Source organism: Coregonus clupeaformis, chromosome 14 (assembly GCF_020615455.1).
Source record: "Coregonus clupeaformis isolate EN_2021a chromosome 14, ASM2061545v1, whole genome shotgun sequence".
NCBI classification, from domain to species: Eukaryota; Metazoa; Chordata; class Actinopteri; order Salmoniformes; family Salmonidae; genus Coregonus; species Coregonus clupeaformis.
The window spans coordinates 39,429,126-39,443,253 of NC_059205.1; the positions used below are offsets into that span (position 1 = coordinate 39,429,126).

Consider the following 14,128-nt stretch of genomic DNA (forward strand, 5'->3'; position numbering starts at 1 on the left):
AACTTGAAATAGTCCAACCTATTAAAAATAGTCTTCTAACTGAATCACAATACTAGATTGCTGGCCTCCAGCATTGGAAATATAAATAGTCCTCAAACTTCTGGTCTCCCAAATGTGAAGACAATGAATTTCACACGGAAGTGCACACTCTAACACATACGCCATGTGTCATCTATCACTCTCCCATGCACATACACACATTTGCTCATGCACATGCACCCACGTATACAAGCACACACACACATTTTGTTTTTCTATCCTTGTGGGGACCTAAAATGTATTTCCATTCAAAATCCTATTTTCCTTAACCTTAATCTGTAACCCTAACCCAAAATCTAAACCTAACCCCTTACCCTAACCCTAATTCTAACCCTAAACCTAACCCAATAGTCTTTGTCCTCATGGGGACGTGGGAAAGGTTTGACTTATTTTACTATCCCTGTGGGTACTTTGGGGGATTTTAGGTCCCGACAAGGATAGAAGAACCAACACACACACACACGCAATCAATCAATCACTATCAAGCACGTATCGTTGGCTCTTTTATCCTCTTTCAAGCATTTCTGTTGAGCATATTGAACACCAGTGCCCGGCATCATGTACCTGTACCTTGCAGTAAAAAAGAGCTTTACATGAATACAAAAGGATAAAACCTTATCTGAACATCAGTCACTACTGCTACACCATCGTGAGGGCAACCCTGTCGGGTGTCATAGGTCCTGTTTTGACCGAGATCCACAAGTCCTCATCTTTCGGACTCTTCTTCTTTTTGTCTGATTTTGCTGTGGCTGAGCTGGGGCTGTCTGCACAGCAACCAGCGCAGTTGGCCCAGCGACAGCAGCAGTGGCAGCACACCACCAGAGAAGTAAAGAGCACCACCATAGGCAGGGCTAGTAGCACCACCAGGCAGACTGTGTTGTAGATCCCCTGGTCATGCTTGGTGGTGGCCACCTTCCACAAGTCACTAAAAAAATCCAAGATGTCTTCCTTCATGGTTCCCTGACAGTGAAGCAACTCCTCTTAAGGGTAATATATTGAAGAAGAAGCCAATCAGCAAGTTCTGATTGAAGTAGTGAGCAAGGTTGTTGCTGTTATCAGGGGATTGTTCCTGTGGTGATTTGACCCTGATCTAGTGCTGGTTTCAGTTTCCTGGTGAACTCTTGAAGGTGAAGATTTCGCTGATATAGTAGGACATCCCAGTCACAATGAATATCTGATGAAGGAAAGGGAGGATGGGACAGACTAGACAAATCCTTGATGTAGGGAGAATCTTGTTATCCTCCCCTCTTTACTTAACTGCCTTGTCTGGGGGTTTGAAGACCAAAGCATTTTTTATAAAAGTTTGAAGACCAAAGAGGAGGGTTTTTCCTTCGTAATCATTCAGTTGCTGTAATGATTCCGATCTCTCCTTGCCTTGATGGGAAGGTCTATGGAGTCTGCCTGTTTGTGTAGTTTGTTTGTTTCCTCTTTTGGGATTTGGGATTCCACCTCACGTCCTCTGGAGTCTCCTCTCTATTTTAATCCATTCTCCTCTGGGAGAAGTGATGGAATGAGGACATTTTCTGTGGAGAGAATTAGAGAGAAGAAGGTGAGCAGAATGAACCCCAGTCCCACTGGTGCCTCTTCACTCTCTTCCCTCTCCTGCTCAAGTATCTTATTCAGCTTTACTCTCATTAAAGTTGGAGGAAAAAGTCATGGCTCTGGCTGCCTGAGTGCAACATGGAGGGAAATACACTTGTTCTGGACTCATTGAAATGTGCCGGGTAATGGCGGCCTTGCTTTGATTGTTTGACTTAACATTGACTGAGTGTAGCATTCCACTGTACCTTGGATCAATGGTAACCGTTATGGGTATCCAGGAGGTCAAAGGGTAGCCGTCTCTAGTTTTAAGGTTTATGGTTACTAGGATTATGGCCCTGTGAGGAAATAAATAAATAAATCCTCTATTGCCTGCTCCACTTTCTATGACAAATGTATCTGATTGCAAGTGAACAGAAAATAGGTTGTGATTGTCTCACAGCCCAAGTGTGAAATTGGCTTACCGTAGTCAGCTCCGCTTCCTTCCTAGCATAACAAAACAGGAAACAGCACACTGCTGCTACTTTGTGGTATCGAATTAAGAAGGCTGCACCTACTTGCAGTTTGTCAACATTAAAGCTCCCATTTTTCAACTAAACCAAATCCATTAAATGTAAGCTTATCCATTATTTATGTAGGTCTATGCATTTGGTTTATGATGAAGTTGAGCCTGAAGTTCAGACAACATACAGCACACTAAATGATCACACATAGGAAGGTATGATGACTGGAAGGAATGAGTAACAATCCCACTGGGCACACACTGGTTGAATCAACGTTCCTTCCACGTAATTTCAATGAAATGTTGGTTCAACGTGAAATAGACGTTGAGTTGATGTCTGTTCCCAGTGCGATGTGACTCATTAGCGTTGTCTAGCAAGGTGTAAGAATAGTCTTCCTCACCAAAGTAGAAAATGGTCACAGGTCTTTTGTAGTGCACACCACATGAATTTACAGACACTGTGAAGAACTTGGAGAGTAGTTTTCAAGCAGAAATTGAGAATGAAGAGAATCAATTAAATCTCAATGCATTCAAGGGGGAGAGAAAAATATATAAACATCTTCTTCTCTATCACAACATCCCCATTCCATAAAGTGTCATGCTATCAGACTATCTTTGCACTCTGGTCAGGCTGTGGAATGAATGTAAAATAACAACAATGTAACAAAATTGCATAACATTGTCTTGGCCTACGATCAGCTGTAAACAGGAAGATACTTTCAGTGGCTCACAAAGCCAGGATGGGGAAGAAACTATTATGACTGCATCAGTAAGCTACATCTATTTATGGAACTTGGAACCCTGCTCTGCCCAACCTAAAAGCCTGAATGATAGAAGGCAACACAAGGCATCTTTAATGAATGGCCCAAGGTAATCATTTGTTGCAAACCCCTATGACTTGTCAACACATACTTAGAAGAAACGGCTTGTTTTAAATTCTAATCCTCTTATTAATACGAGTCAATCAACAGTCTTTTGCAGGGATAGTCAATAGTTTAGAGACAGCAAAAGGTATGCATTAGTGTACCGAATTCATATCTTTAATCAAAATCAGTGTCGTGGTAAGAAACACAAGATTGCATATTTTTGATGGGAACAGTTGGGAATATGATCATATCTCCACACAGTATAAGAGAGGACATTGTCTCAATGCATTACAGTTCAAGCTGAAAGGTAAACTTTAAGTCAGAGAGTATAAGTAGTGGAGGAGAGAGCATAATGAGGCAAGGTTTCAAATCAAATTATAGAAATCTCAGACATTTAAGATCTTAAGTGAACCTTAGGTTTAAACCATCGACACCAAAATGTCACAAGTCATAGACACATTGTGCAAAGGTCCAAGGCTATATTTAAGATTGACAATGACTGAAAGAGACATGCTATAGAATGGCACTGAGTAGTGACTGAACAGCAACGTATAATCTGGTACGTCACAATACCTGTTGAACCGATGGAGGGGACTTTCCAAAACAAAAGACTTCCAGTTCACGCATAGTATTAAGTAAATGAATTGACTCCTTAGCCACAGATACTCAACCAAATAAGATCAACAGCATTCAAGATCAACAGCTTCCCATTCATCATTTCTCAACATACTTTTGAAATGTACACCTTACCGGCAAACAGTTTTAGAAGTCCGGGCCAGTAAATCTATTTTCCCCCTCTCCTCTTCCTTGTATATCCTCTTTAATATCGGCTGCTTTTTCTTGATATACTCTAAGCTCTCAATTTTGCCCCATACCTGGTCTGTATTGAATTGTGCTCTTTGTGCCAGTATCTCTTTACCTCTCTCTCCCCGTGTGAGTAACTCTCTCAGGGCAGCGTCACTTCTCCCTGCCCTGCACACCCTGTGTAAGAAAGGGCCCTCTGTCTGTACTCGCGCTCCCTTGCCTGACGCGCTGCATTCTTGTGGTTACTTTATACACACAAGTTCCCAGTGATGTCAGAGAGAGAGAGAGAGAGAAAGAAAGAGGAGAGAGAGCTCCCCTGAGAATCCCACTGCTCATAATTAATTGGACTTGATGTTTTCAAATTCATATTCCAAAGAGCTGCTGACTTTAGTGTTTGAACGCTTTACCACAACATTAATGCGCATAATTATAAGTGTTATAAACCTAAAATTAACCAAAACACCTCACCCATTTCAGCACTGCCTCACTAACTCTTATTGGAAAGAGGAAATGAAAGTATGTGTGTATGTGCGTGTGTGTGTGTGTGTCCTGTATGCTCAGTGTATGGACAGAGCAGGGAATCAGGTGAAGCAGAGAGAGATGCACTGATGTGTGACTGCTCTGTAGAAATCTGGGAGAGATCATATGACCCTGTTCATGAGAAGAATGGACCTCATCCATGCCTGTGGCAAACAGCATGCACTCACTGGTAAGAGACTGTCACATCCCACAATATACACACTTTGACCCCTGTACTTTAATTCGCAGAGAGCGATGAGGAACAGAAAGAGGGAAATTACCCACCGAAATATGTTCTTTTAAACCAAATAGGTGCTCTGACTGTCTAACTGACACCGAAAAGGGTCCCCTATTGGAAACATTTCTTATTTTGTAAACCTCCTACTGATCAATGAATATGCTGGCTGTTGCCATATGAGTATCTGTGTTTCATGATCACAGTAATCCTCATGGTGAAATAAGAATTTGAGATTTATTCTGTTTGCTCCAGGCTTTGTTTTAATGTGGAGTTTATTGGGATAAGCTATGCCCGGTTACCTGTCTGTAGGCTATATACTGTCATACTTCACATTGAGGGGTGAGGACTGAATCGTACACTCTTAGAAAAAAGGTGCGATCTAGAACCCTTTGAAGAACCCTTTTTGGTTCCAGGTATAACCTTTTTGGGTTCCATATAGAACACTTTCCACAGAGGCTTTGGAAACTCTATTCTCAATTTTCATAAACTGTGGCAGAAACCAATAACACTGCTCAGCAGAAAACATTTTCACAAAGAAGTGGCTCTTATTGGGGATCTTTGGGGATAGGCTAAATATTGCCCTGCACAGAGGCATTAGGGGGCCTTAGAAACGTTACTATGCACATTTTATGAGCTCGTGCTCTAATGAAAAGTAAATCAGAAAGACGCGGAGGCCAAAAATAGGCTAGTCCGTTCCGTTGCTAACCAGTCCCAAAAGCAAAGCAGGCCATGAGTCACTCCTGTAAAATGTTTCGGCCCAGTGCAATGAAAACAGGAGGAGGGATCTGAGGAGCACACAAAGTGAATTTGATGGAGATTATTCTATATATGGAAGTACCTCTCCTGTCTTTTCAGTGATGGCATTGTAAAAAAAAGTCGTTATTAGCTCTGATGTAAACAAAGGCTCTGATGTAAACAAAGTGGAACTTTCCAATCCACTTTCTGACCAACCTACAGCTTGTGTAAATGTGTAAATGTGACTGGATGAAATTAGTTTGACTGTGTCTATGATATCAGATTCATGTTAAAGAGACTAATGATTTTGAAAGCACATCAATAAGTAGCCAATAAATTCCAGGCTAAAAGTTGAGGACTCGAGGCAGGGGCGTCAATTGGGTATGGCAGAGTATGGCAGTCACCATACCCTAGCTCAACACCAACAATTTAAAATAGGCTACAAAAATCATTCCAATCCCGATTTAAAAAACAATTGAGTTTGCAAGAAAGGCATTTCACTGTACTTGTGCATGCGATATTAAAACTTAAAACTTGAAAAATTGCAGTTTAGGGTATTAGCAGGCTGGTTTTAAGACCATATGGGCAGCTCAGAGCGGACGGGAAGGCTGTTTGCGTGGCTGCAGTGAACAGCTCTAAAGAATGCAGAGGTGGAAGACGGCTGTAGATGACTACGTAACTCCTGTTTGACTTGACATGAAACTAAACTACACTTTTTAATCCCGGTGCATAGAAGCTAATTGCTGTATGACGTGCTGTATGACATGTTGTTGTAGAATGTTATGTATGTCCATTGTCAGCTGAGGTGCATGAAGCTACAGCAGCCAAGGTGTTCTCCAAATAGCATTTTATAGTTTTAAATTGTGTAGAAATGCAGTAAATAAGCTTCAACTTTATAAAAATTCCTTGGTTTAGCTGAAATTACACCACTGACTCAAGGTACATTTGACCACATGATATACTGGACACACTGTATGAACCGGTTGGTTAATCCCAAATGACTCATCTCTTCCTTCCCCTTATTCAAGTATTTTAAAAGGCAGAATTAAGAAGGCACCTGTCCAAACATGGATTAAGAGACCAATGCTTGGAATTGTTATTCTCAGTAGTTGACTACTAGGGTATACTGTCTGGTACATACAGTCCAGTAAGTCAGACAACATCTATGGTATAAATAGAAGTGTCTGATTTTCGGGAGGAAAGCAGCAAGATGGAGTCATGAACTTGTGTAGTCTGGCAACTTACTTCCTGTTTCTCTGTCTGTACTGTTCTGTCGCATTTTTCAATAAGTTACCCAGTATTACCATGTGATATGTACACAGAAAGGAAGAAATTCCACAGAAACTCCTAAAGAAGTGCATTATTTTTAACTTTTTTGTAACTTTACCCACTTGGCACAGACATAATTTCAACGTCTAGTTTTGATTTACATTTGGTTGAGTTGTCAACAATGTGAATTCAACGTGAAATCAACCAAAAAATTCACCATGTTATTGGATTTAGGATAAAAGTTGGGTGAAATATTGACTAAATTCCCTTATGTTGATTACTTTTTGCAAATTCAATCCGTTTTCCACGTTGATTCAACGTCATCACATCTATTTATTTTTTTGAAATTATGTGGAAACAACATTGATTCAACCAGTTTTTGCCCAGTGCGTTGTTATGTTATTGTATTCGCAATAACCTGCAAGTTCAAACAAAAACAAAAATATAAATGTAACAATCTTAAAGATTTTACTGAGTTAGAGTTCATATAAGGAAATCAGTCAATCGAAATAAATGTATTAGGCCCTAATCTATGGATTTCACATGACTGGGAATACAGATATGCATTTGTTAGTTACAGATTACGCCCCTTAAAAAAGTAGGGGCGTGGATCAGAAAACCAGTCAGTATCTGGTGTGACCACCATTTGCCTCATGCAGCGCGAAAGATCTAATTCGCATAGAGTTGATCAGACTGTTGATTGTGGCCTGTGGAATGTTGTCCCACTCCTATTCAATGGCTGTGCGAAGTTGCTGGATATTGGCAGGAACTGGAACACGCTATTGTACACGTCAATCCAAAGCATCCCAAACATGCTCAATGGGTGACATGTCTGGTGAATATGCAGGCCATGGAAGAACTGGGACATTTTCAGCTTCCAGGAATTGTGTACAGATCCTTGCGACATGGGGCCGTGCATTATCATTGTCAAGAATGCTGTAGGTGGGTGTAGTGGTGGAATCAAGCGCAGGACACCGAAGTATAGTCCAAAAGACTTTAGTTCAAATTCCAACAAGGAAAATACGAACAAAACTTGCCCGAAGGCGAAACTACGCACGAAGGCGACACAAACAAAAGGCGCACTAAACATGTGCGTAAACGCTCCAACAAAGTGGAGTGAAGCTCAACCGAGCGAATAAGCAAATATAAGCACAACACACGACAGAAATAAATCAATCACACACAACACTAGACAAACACAACGAGAAACTTATAGGACACTAATTACGCTAAACGAGAACAGGTGTCACAACAAACAGACCAAAGCAAAAGAACATGAAACATACAACGGTGGCAGCTAGTATTCCGGAGACAACGAACGCCGAAGCCTGCCCGAACAAGGAAGAGAGGCAGCCTCGGCCGAAACCGTGACAGTACCCCCCCCTTGACGCGCGGCTCCAGACGTGCGCCGACTCCGGCCTCGGGGACGACCCGGAGGACGCGGAGCAGGGTGCGTCGGGTGCCCACGATGGAATTCCGTCAGGAGAGACGGGTCCAAAATGTCTCTCCTCGGCACCCAGCACCGTTCCTCCGGACCGTACCCCTCCCACTCCACTAGATATTGGAGACCCCCCATCCGACGTCTCGAATCCAAGATGGACCTCACGGAGTACGCCGGTGCCCCTCGATGTCCAATGGGGCGGAGGAGTCTCCCTGATCTCACTTTCTTGGAGTGGGCCAGCTACCACCGGCCTGAGAAGGGACACATGGAACGAGGGGTTAATACTTTTATATTCAACAGGTAGTTGTAATTTGTAACACACCTCGTTCAACCTTCTCAGGACTTTAAATGGCCCTACAAACCGCCGACCCAGTTTCCGACAGGGCAGGCGGAGGGGCAGGTTTCTGGTAGAGAGCCAGACTCGATCACCAGGTGCGTACACCGGTCCCTCACTGCGGTGGAGATCGGCGCTCGCCTTATGACGTCGGAGGGCCCGCTGCAGGTGGACGTGTGCAGCGTTCCATGTCTCCTCCGAGCGCCGCGCCCACTCATCCACCGCAGGAGCCTCGATCTGGCTCTGCTGCCAAGGTGCCAGAACCGGCTGGTAACCTAACACACATTGGAAAGGGGTTAGGTTAGTGGAGGAATGGCGTAGGGAATTCTGGGCCATCTCGGCCCAGGGAACGTACCTTGCCCACTCCTCCGGCCATCCTGGCAGTATGTTCTAAGAAACCTACCCACATCCTGGTTCACGCGTTCCACCTGCCCATTACTCTCCGGGTGGTAACCCGAGGTGAGGCTCACCGAGACCCCCAACCGCTCCATAAAGGCTCTCCAGACCCTGGAGGTAAATTGGGGACCTCGATCAGACACAATATCCTCGGGTACCCCGTAGTGCCGGAACACATGGGTGAATAGTGCTTCGGCAGTTTGCAGGGCGGTAGGAAGGCCCGGCATGGGGAGCAAACGACAGGCCTTAGAAAACCGGTCCACAACGACCAGTATAGTGGTATTCCCCTGTGAAGGAGGAAGGTCAGTAAGGAAATCCACCGAGAGGTGAGACCATGGTCGTTGTGGAACGGGCAGGGGTAGTAACTTACCCCTAGACAGATGTCCAGGCGCCTTACACTGGGCGCACACCGAGCAGGAGGAAACATAAACCCTCACATCCCTTGCCAACGTGGGCCACCAGTACTTGGCACTAAGACAGTGCACTGTCCGGCCGATACCAGGGTGTCCAGAGGAGGGTGACGTGGTGAGCCCAATAGATCAATCGATCCCGAACCTCGAGCGGAACGTACTTCCGACCCTCCGGGCATTGCGGTGGACTAGGGTCTGTGCGTAACGCCCGCTCGAGCTCAGCATCGACCTCCCACACTACCGGTGCCACCAGACACGACTCCGGCAGTATGGGAGTGGGCTCCACGGACCTCTCCTCCGTGTCATACCGCCGAGACAGCGATCTGCCTTACTGCTCTGTGACCCAGGGATGTACGTGATCTTAAATGTAAACCGGGTCAAAAACATATTCCATCTAGCCTGACGAGGGTTCAGCCTCCTCGCTGCCCGGATGTACTCCAGGTTACGGTGGTCCGTCAAAATGAGAAAAGGGTGTTGAGCCCCCTCAAGCCAGTGCCTCCACACCTTTAGGGCCTGTACCACGGCTAACAGCTCCCTGACCCCTACGTCATAGTTTCGCTCCGCCGGACTGAGCTTCTTGGAATAAAAAGCACAGGGGCGGAGTTTAGGTGGCGCGCCTGACCGTTGTGAAAGCACGGCTCCTATACCGGCCTCAGACGCGGCCCACCTCTACCTGAAATGGCAAAGAGGGATCCGGATGCGCCAGCACCGGGGCCGAGGTAAACAGGTCCTTCAGCCTCCCAAATGCCCTGTCCGCCTCGGCAGACCACTGCAGACGCACCGACCCCCCTTCAAAAGAGACGTGATGGGAGCTGCCACCTGTCCAAAACCCCGGATAAACCTCCGGTAGTAATTCGCAAACCCCAAAAACTGCTGCACCTCCTTCACAGTGGTTGGTGTTTGCCAATTATGCACGGCTGACACCCGGTCTACCTCCATCTTCACCCCTGACGCAGACAACTAATACCCCAAAAAGGAGACCGACTCCTGGAAAAACAGACACTTCTCTGCCTTAACATACAGGTCGTGCTCCACCAGCCTCCGCAACACTCTGCGCACCAGGGCCACATGCTCGACACGGGTAGGCGAGTACACGAGAATGTCATCTATGTACACAACCACCCCCTGCCCCTGCATGTCCCTGAAGATCTCATCCACGAATGATTGGAAAACTGACGGAGCGTTCATCAACCCGTATGGCATGACAAGATACTCGTAATGGCCCGAGGTGGTACTAAAGGCTGTCTTCCATTCATCGCCCCCCTGATGCGCACTAGTTGTACGCGCTCCTGAGATCTAATTTAGTGAAGAAACGCGCCCCATGCAATGACTCAGTCATGGTCGCAATCAGCGGGAGTGGATAACTGTACTTCACCGTGATCTGATTGAGACCACGGTAATCGATGCACGGGCGTAAACCACCATCCTTTTTCTTCACAAAAAGAAACTCGAGGACGCAGGGGAAGTGGAAGGCCGTATGTATCCTTGTCTCAGAGATTCGTCTATGTAAGTCTCCATAGCTTTCTTCTCCTCCTGAGACAGAGGATACACATGGCTCCGTGGGAGCGCAGCTCCTGCCTGGAGGTCTATCGCACAATCTCCCTGCCTATGGGGCGGCAACTGCGTCGCCCTCGACTTACTAAACGCAATAGCCAAATCCCCATACTCAGGGGGGAACGTGCAATGCGGGCACCTGGTTGGACTCTCCACCGAGGTAGCCCCTACGGAAACGCCCAAACATCGACCCACACACTGGGCAGACCACTCCATCAGAGCCCTCTCCTGCCACGAAATAGATGGGTTATGGGTACTCAACCAGGTCATGCCCAGCACCACCGGATACGCAGGCGAGTCAATCAGAAATAGCTGAATCATCTCCTGATGACCCCCCTGCGCACACATCCTAAGTGGCGCAGTGACCTCCCTGATCAAGCCCGCACCCAACGGACGGCTATCTAGGGCATGAACGGGAAAGGGACATCAACAGGAAGAAGGGGAATCCTAAGGCTAAACAAAACTTCTTATCAACAAAATTCCCAGCCGCGCCTGAATCTACCAGCGCCTTATGCTGGGAATGAGGTGCTACCTGTGGAAAACGCACAGGTATACAGAAATGTGCAACAGAGAGCTCTGGGTGAGTGGGGCGCCTACTCACCTGGAAGGAATCCCCAGTGCGGGACCTGTCGTCCTCTCCCCCTAGGAGGCCATCCCCAGCACCTAGCCGCGGTGTGTCCTCCCCGACCACAGTTGGTGCAGGGAGATGGACCCCCGTAAGCCGACCCCTCCTCTCTCTAGCGCCAGCGCCCCGAGCTCCATGGGGCACGGCTCGGAGGCGCTGGAGGGTGAAATGGACGGACCCCCTCGGAACGTCCGGCGGGTAGCTAGCAGGTTATCCAGCCTGATGGACATGTCGACCAACTGGTCGAACGAGAGGCTGGTACCCCTACAGGCCAGCTCCCGACGGACGTCCTCGCGAAGACTACATCTGTAGTGATCGACGAGAGCCCGCTCATTCCACCCTGCATCTGCCGCTAGAGTACGGAATTCTAGGGCGAACTCCTGGGCACTCCTCCTCCCCTGCCGGAGGAAGACCAGACGCTCCCCGCCGCTTCCCCCTCCGGGGATGGTCAAACACCGCCCTGAAGCGGCGGGAGAACTCGTCGTAGGTGATGGTATCCGCGTCGATCCTCCTCCACTCCGCGTTGGCCCATTCCAACGCCTTCCCGGAAAGGCAGGGAGATCAGGGCGGACACGCTCTCATGTCCCGAGGGCGCCGGGTGCACGGTGGCCAGGTACAGCTCCACCTGGAGAAGGAATCCCTGACACCCGGCCGCGGTCCCATCGTAGGCCCTCGGGAGCGAGAGTCGAACTCCTCGGGGTTCGGGAACGGGAATGGGCTGACTGGCCGATGGTGCTGGCAGGGAGGATGGCGGTGGAGGAGTCCCCCAGCCTCGGATGGTGGTGATCACCTCCTGCAGTGCGGACCCCATCTGCAGGATCTGGTCACTTTGTTCACGGACCTTGTCCTCCAGCGTCGCCTGGGCTGCTGCGGCTCCCTGCTGATTCCATTCTTGATGGTGTGTGATTCTGTCAAGAATGCTGTAGGTGGGTGTAGTGGTGGAATCAAGCGCAGGACACCGAAGTATAGTCCAAAAGACTTTAGTTCAAATTCCAACAAGGAAAATACGAACAAAACTTGCCCGAAGGCGAAACTACGCACGCAAGGCGACACAAACAAAAGGCGCACTAAACATGTGCGTAAACGCTCCAACAAAGTGGAGTGAAGCTCAACCGAGCGAATAAGCAAATACAAGCACAACACACGACAGAAATAAATCAATCACACACAACACTAGACAAACACAACGAGAAACTTATAGGACACTAATTACGCTAAACGAGAACAGGTGTCACAACAAACAGACCAAAGCAAACGAACATGAAACATACAACGGTGGCAGCTAGTATTCCGGAGACAACGAACGCCGAAGCCTGCCCGAACAAGGAAGAGAGGCAGCCTCGGCCGAAACCGTGACAGTACCCCCCCCTTGACGCGCGGCTCCAGACGTGCGCCGACTCCGGCCTCGGGGACGACCCGGAGGACGCGGAGCAGGGTGCGTCGGGTGCCCACGATGGAATTCCGTCAGGAGAGACGGGTCCAAAATGTCTCTCCTCGGCACCCAGCACCGTTCCTCCGGACCGTACCCCTCCCACTAGATATTGGAGACCCCCCATCCGACGTCTCGAATCCAAGATGGACCTCACGGAGTACGCCGGTGCCCCCTCGATGTCCAATGGGGGCGGAGGAGTCTCCCTGATCTCACTTTCTTGGAGTGGGCCAGCTACCACCGGCCTGAGAAGGGACACATGGAACGAGGGGTTAATACTTTTATATTCAACAGGTAGTTGTAATTTGTAACACACCTCGTTCAACCTTCTCAGGACTTTAAATGGCCCTACAAACCGCCGACCCAGTTTCCGACAGGGCAGGCGGAGGGGCAGGTTTCTGGTAGAGAGCCAGACTCGATCACCAGGTGCGTACACCGGTCCCTCACTGCGGTGGGGATCGGCGCTCGCCTTATGACGTCGGAGGGCCCGCTGCCGGTGGACGTGTGCAGCGTTCCATGTCTCCTCCGAGCGCCGCGCCCACTCATCCACCGCAGGAGCCTCGATCTGGCTCTGCTGCCAAGGTGCCAGAACCGGCTGGTAACCTAACACACATTGGAAAGGGGTTAGGTTAGTGGAGGAATGGCGTAGGGAATTCTGGGCCATCTCGGCCCAGGGAACGTACCTGCCCACTCCTCCGGCCGGTCCTGGCAGTATGTTCTAAGAAACCTACCCACATCCTGGTTCACGCGTTCCACCTGCCCATTACTCTCCGGGTGGTAACCCGAGGTGAGGCTCACCGAGACCCCCCAACCGCTCCATAAAGGCTCTCCAGACCCTGGAGGTAAATTGGGGACCTCGATCAGACACAATATCCTCGGGTACCCCGTAGTGCCGGAACACATGGGTGAATAGTGCTTCGGCAGTTTGCAGGGCGGTAGGAAGGCCCGGCATGGGAGGCAAACGACAGGCCTTAGAAAACCGGTCCACAACGACCAGTATAGTGGTATTCCCCTGTGAAGGAGGAAGGTCAGTAAGGAAATCCACCGAGAGGTGAGACCATGGTCGTTGTGGAACGGGCAGGGGTAGTAACTTACCCCTAGGCAGATGTCTAGGCGCCTTACACTGGGCGCACACCGAGCAGGAGGAAACATAAACCCTCACATCCCTTGCCAACGTGGGCCACCAGTACTTGGCACTAAGACAGTGCACTGTCTGGCCGATACCAGGGTGTCCAGAGGAGGGTGACGTGTGAGCCCAATAGATCAATCGATCCCGAACCTCGAGCGGAACGTACTTCCGACCCTCCGGGCATTGCGGTGGACTAGGGTCGGTGCGTAACGCCCGCTCGAGCTCAGCATCGACCTCCCACACTACCGGTGCCACCAGACACGACTCCGGCAGTATGGGAGTGGGCTCCCACGGACCTC

General features: G+C 48.6%; 1 protein-coding gene across 3 annotated transcripts; it reads right to left on the reverse strand.

Annotated features, from left to right (window-relative positions):
• Nucleotides 1–334: 334 nt before the first annotated feature.
• Nucleotides 335–3,956, reverse strand: LOC121580914 (uncharacterized protein KIAA0040). Of its 3 annotated transcripts, none has more exons than XM_041896101.1 (2): nt 3,697–3,956; nt 335–1,562 (listed from the first exon to the last, which is right to left on the reverse strand). In XM_041896101.1, the coding sequence occupies exon 2, from the start codon at nt 991–993 to the stop codon at nt 679–681; it is 315 nt and encodes a 104-aa protein (XP_041752035.1). In that variant the 5' UTR covers nt 994–1,562; nt 3,697–3,956; the 3' UTR covers nt 335–678. The 3 variants fall into 3 exon arrangements, with proteins under 3 accessions (XP_041752035.1, XP_041752037.1, XP_041752036.1); XM_041896103.2 differs by having other exon boundaries at nt 3,866–3,955; XM_041896102.1 differs by lacking the exon at nt 3,697–3,956 and adding an exon at nt 1,827–2,516.
• Between the last annotated feature and the right edge of the window lie 10,172 nt (nt 3,957–14,128).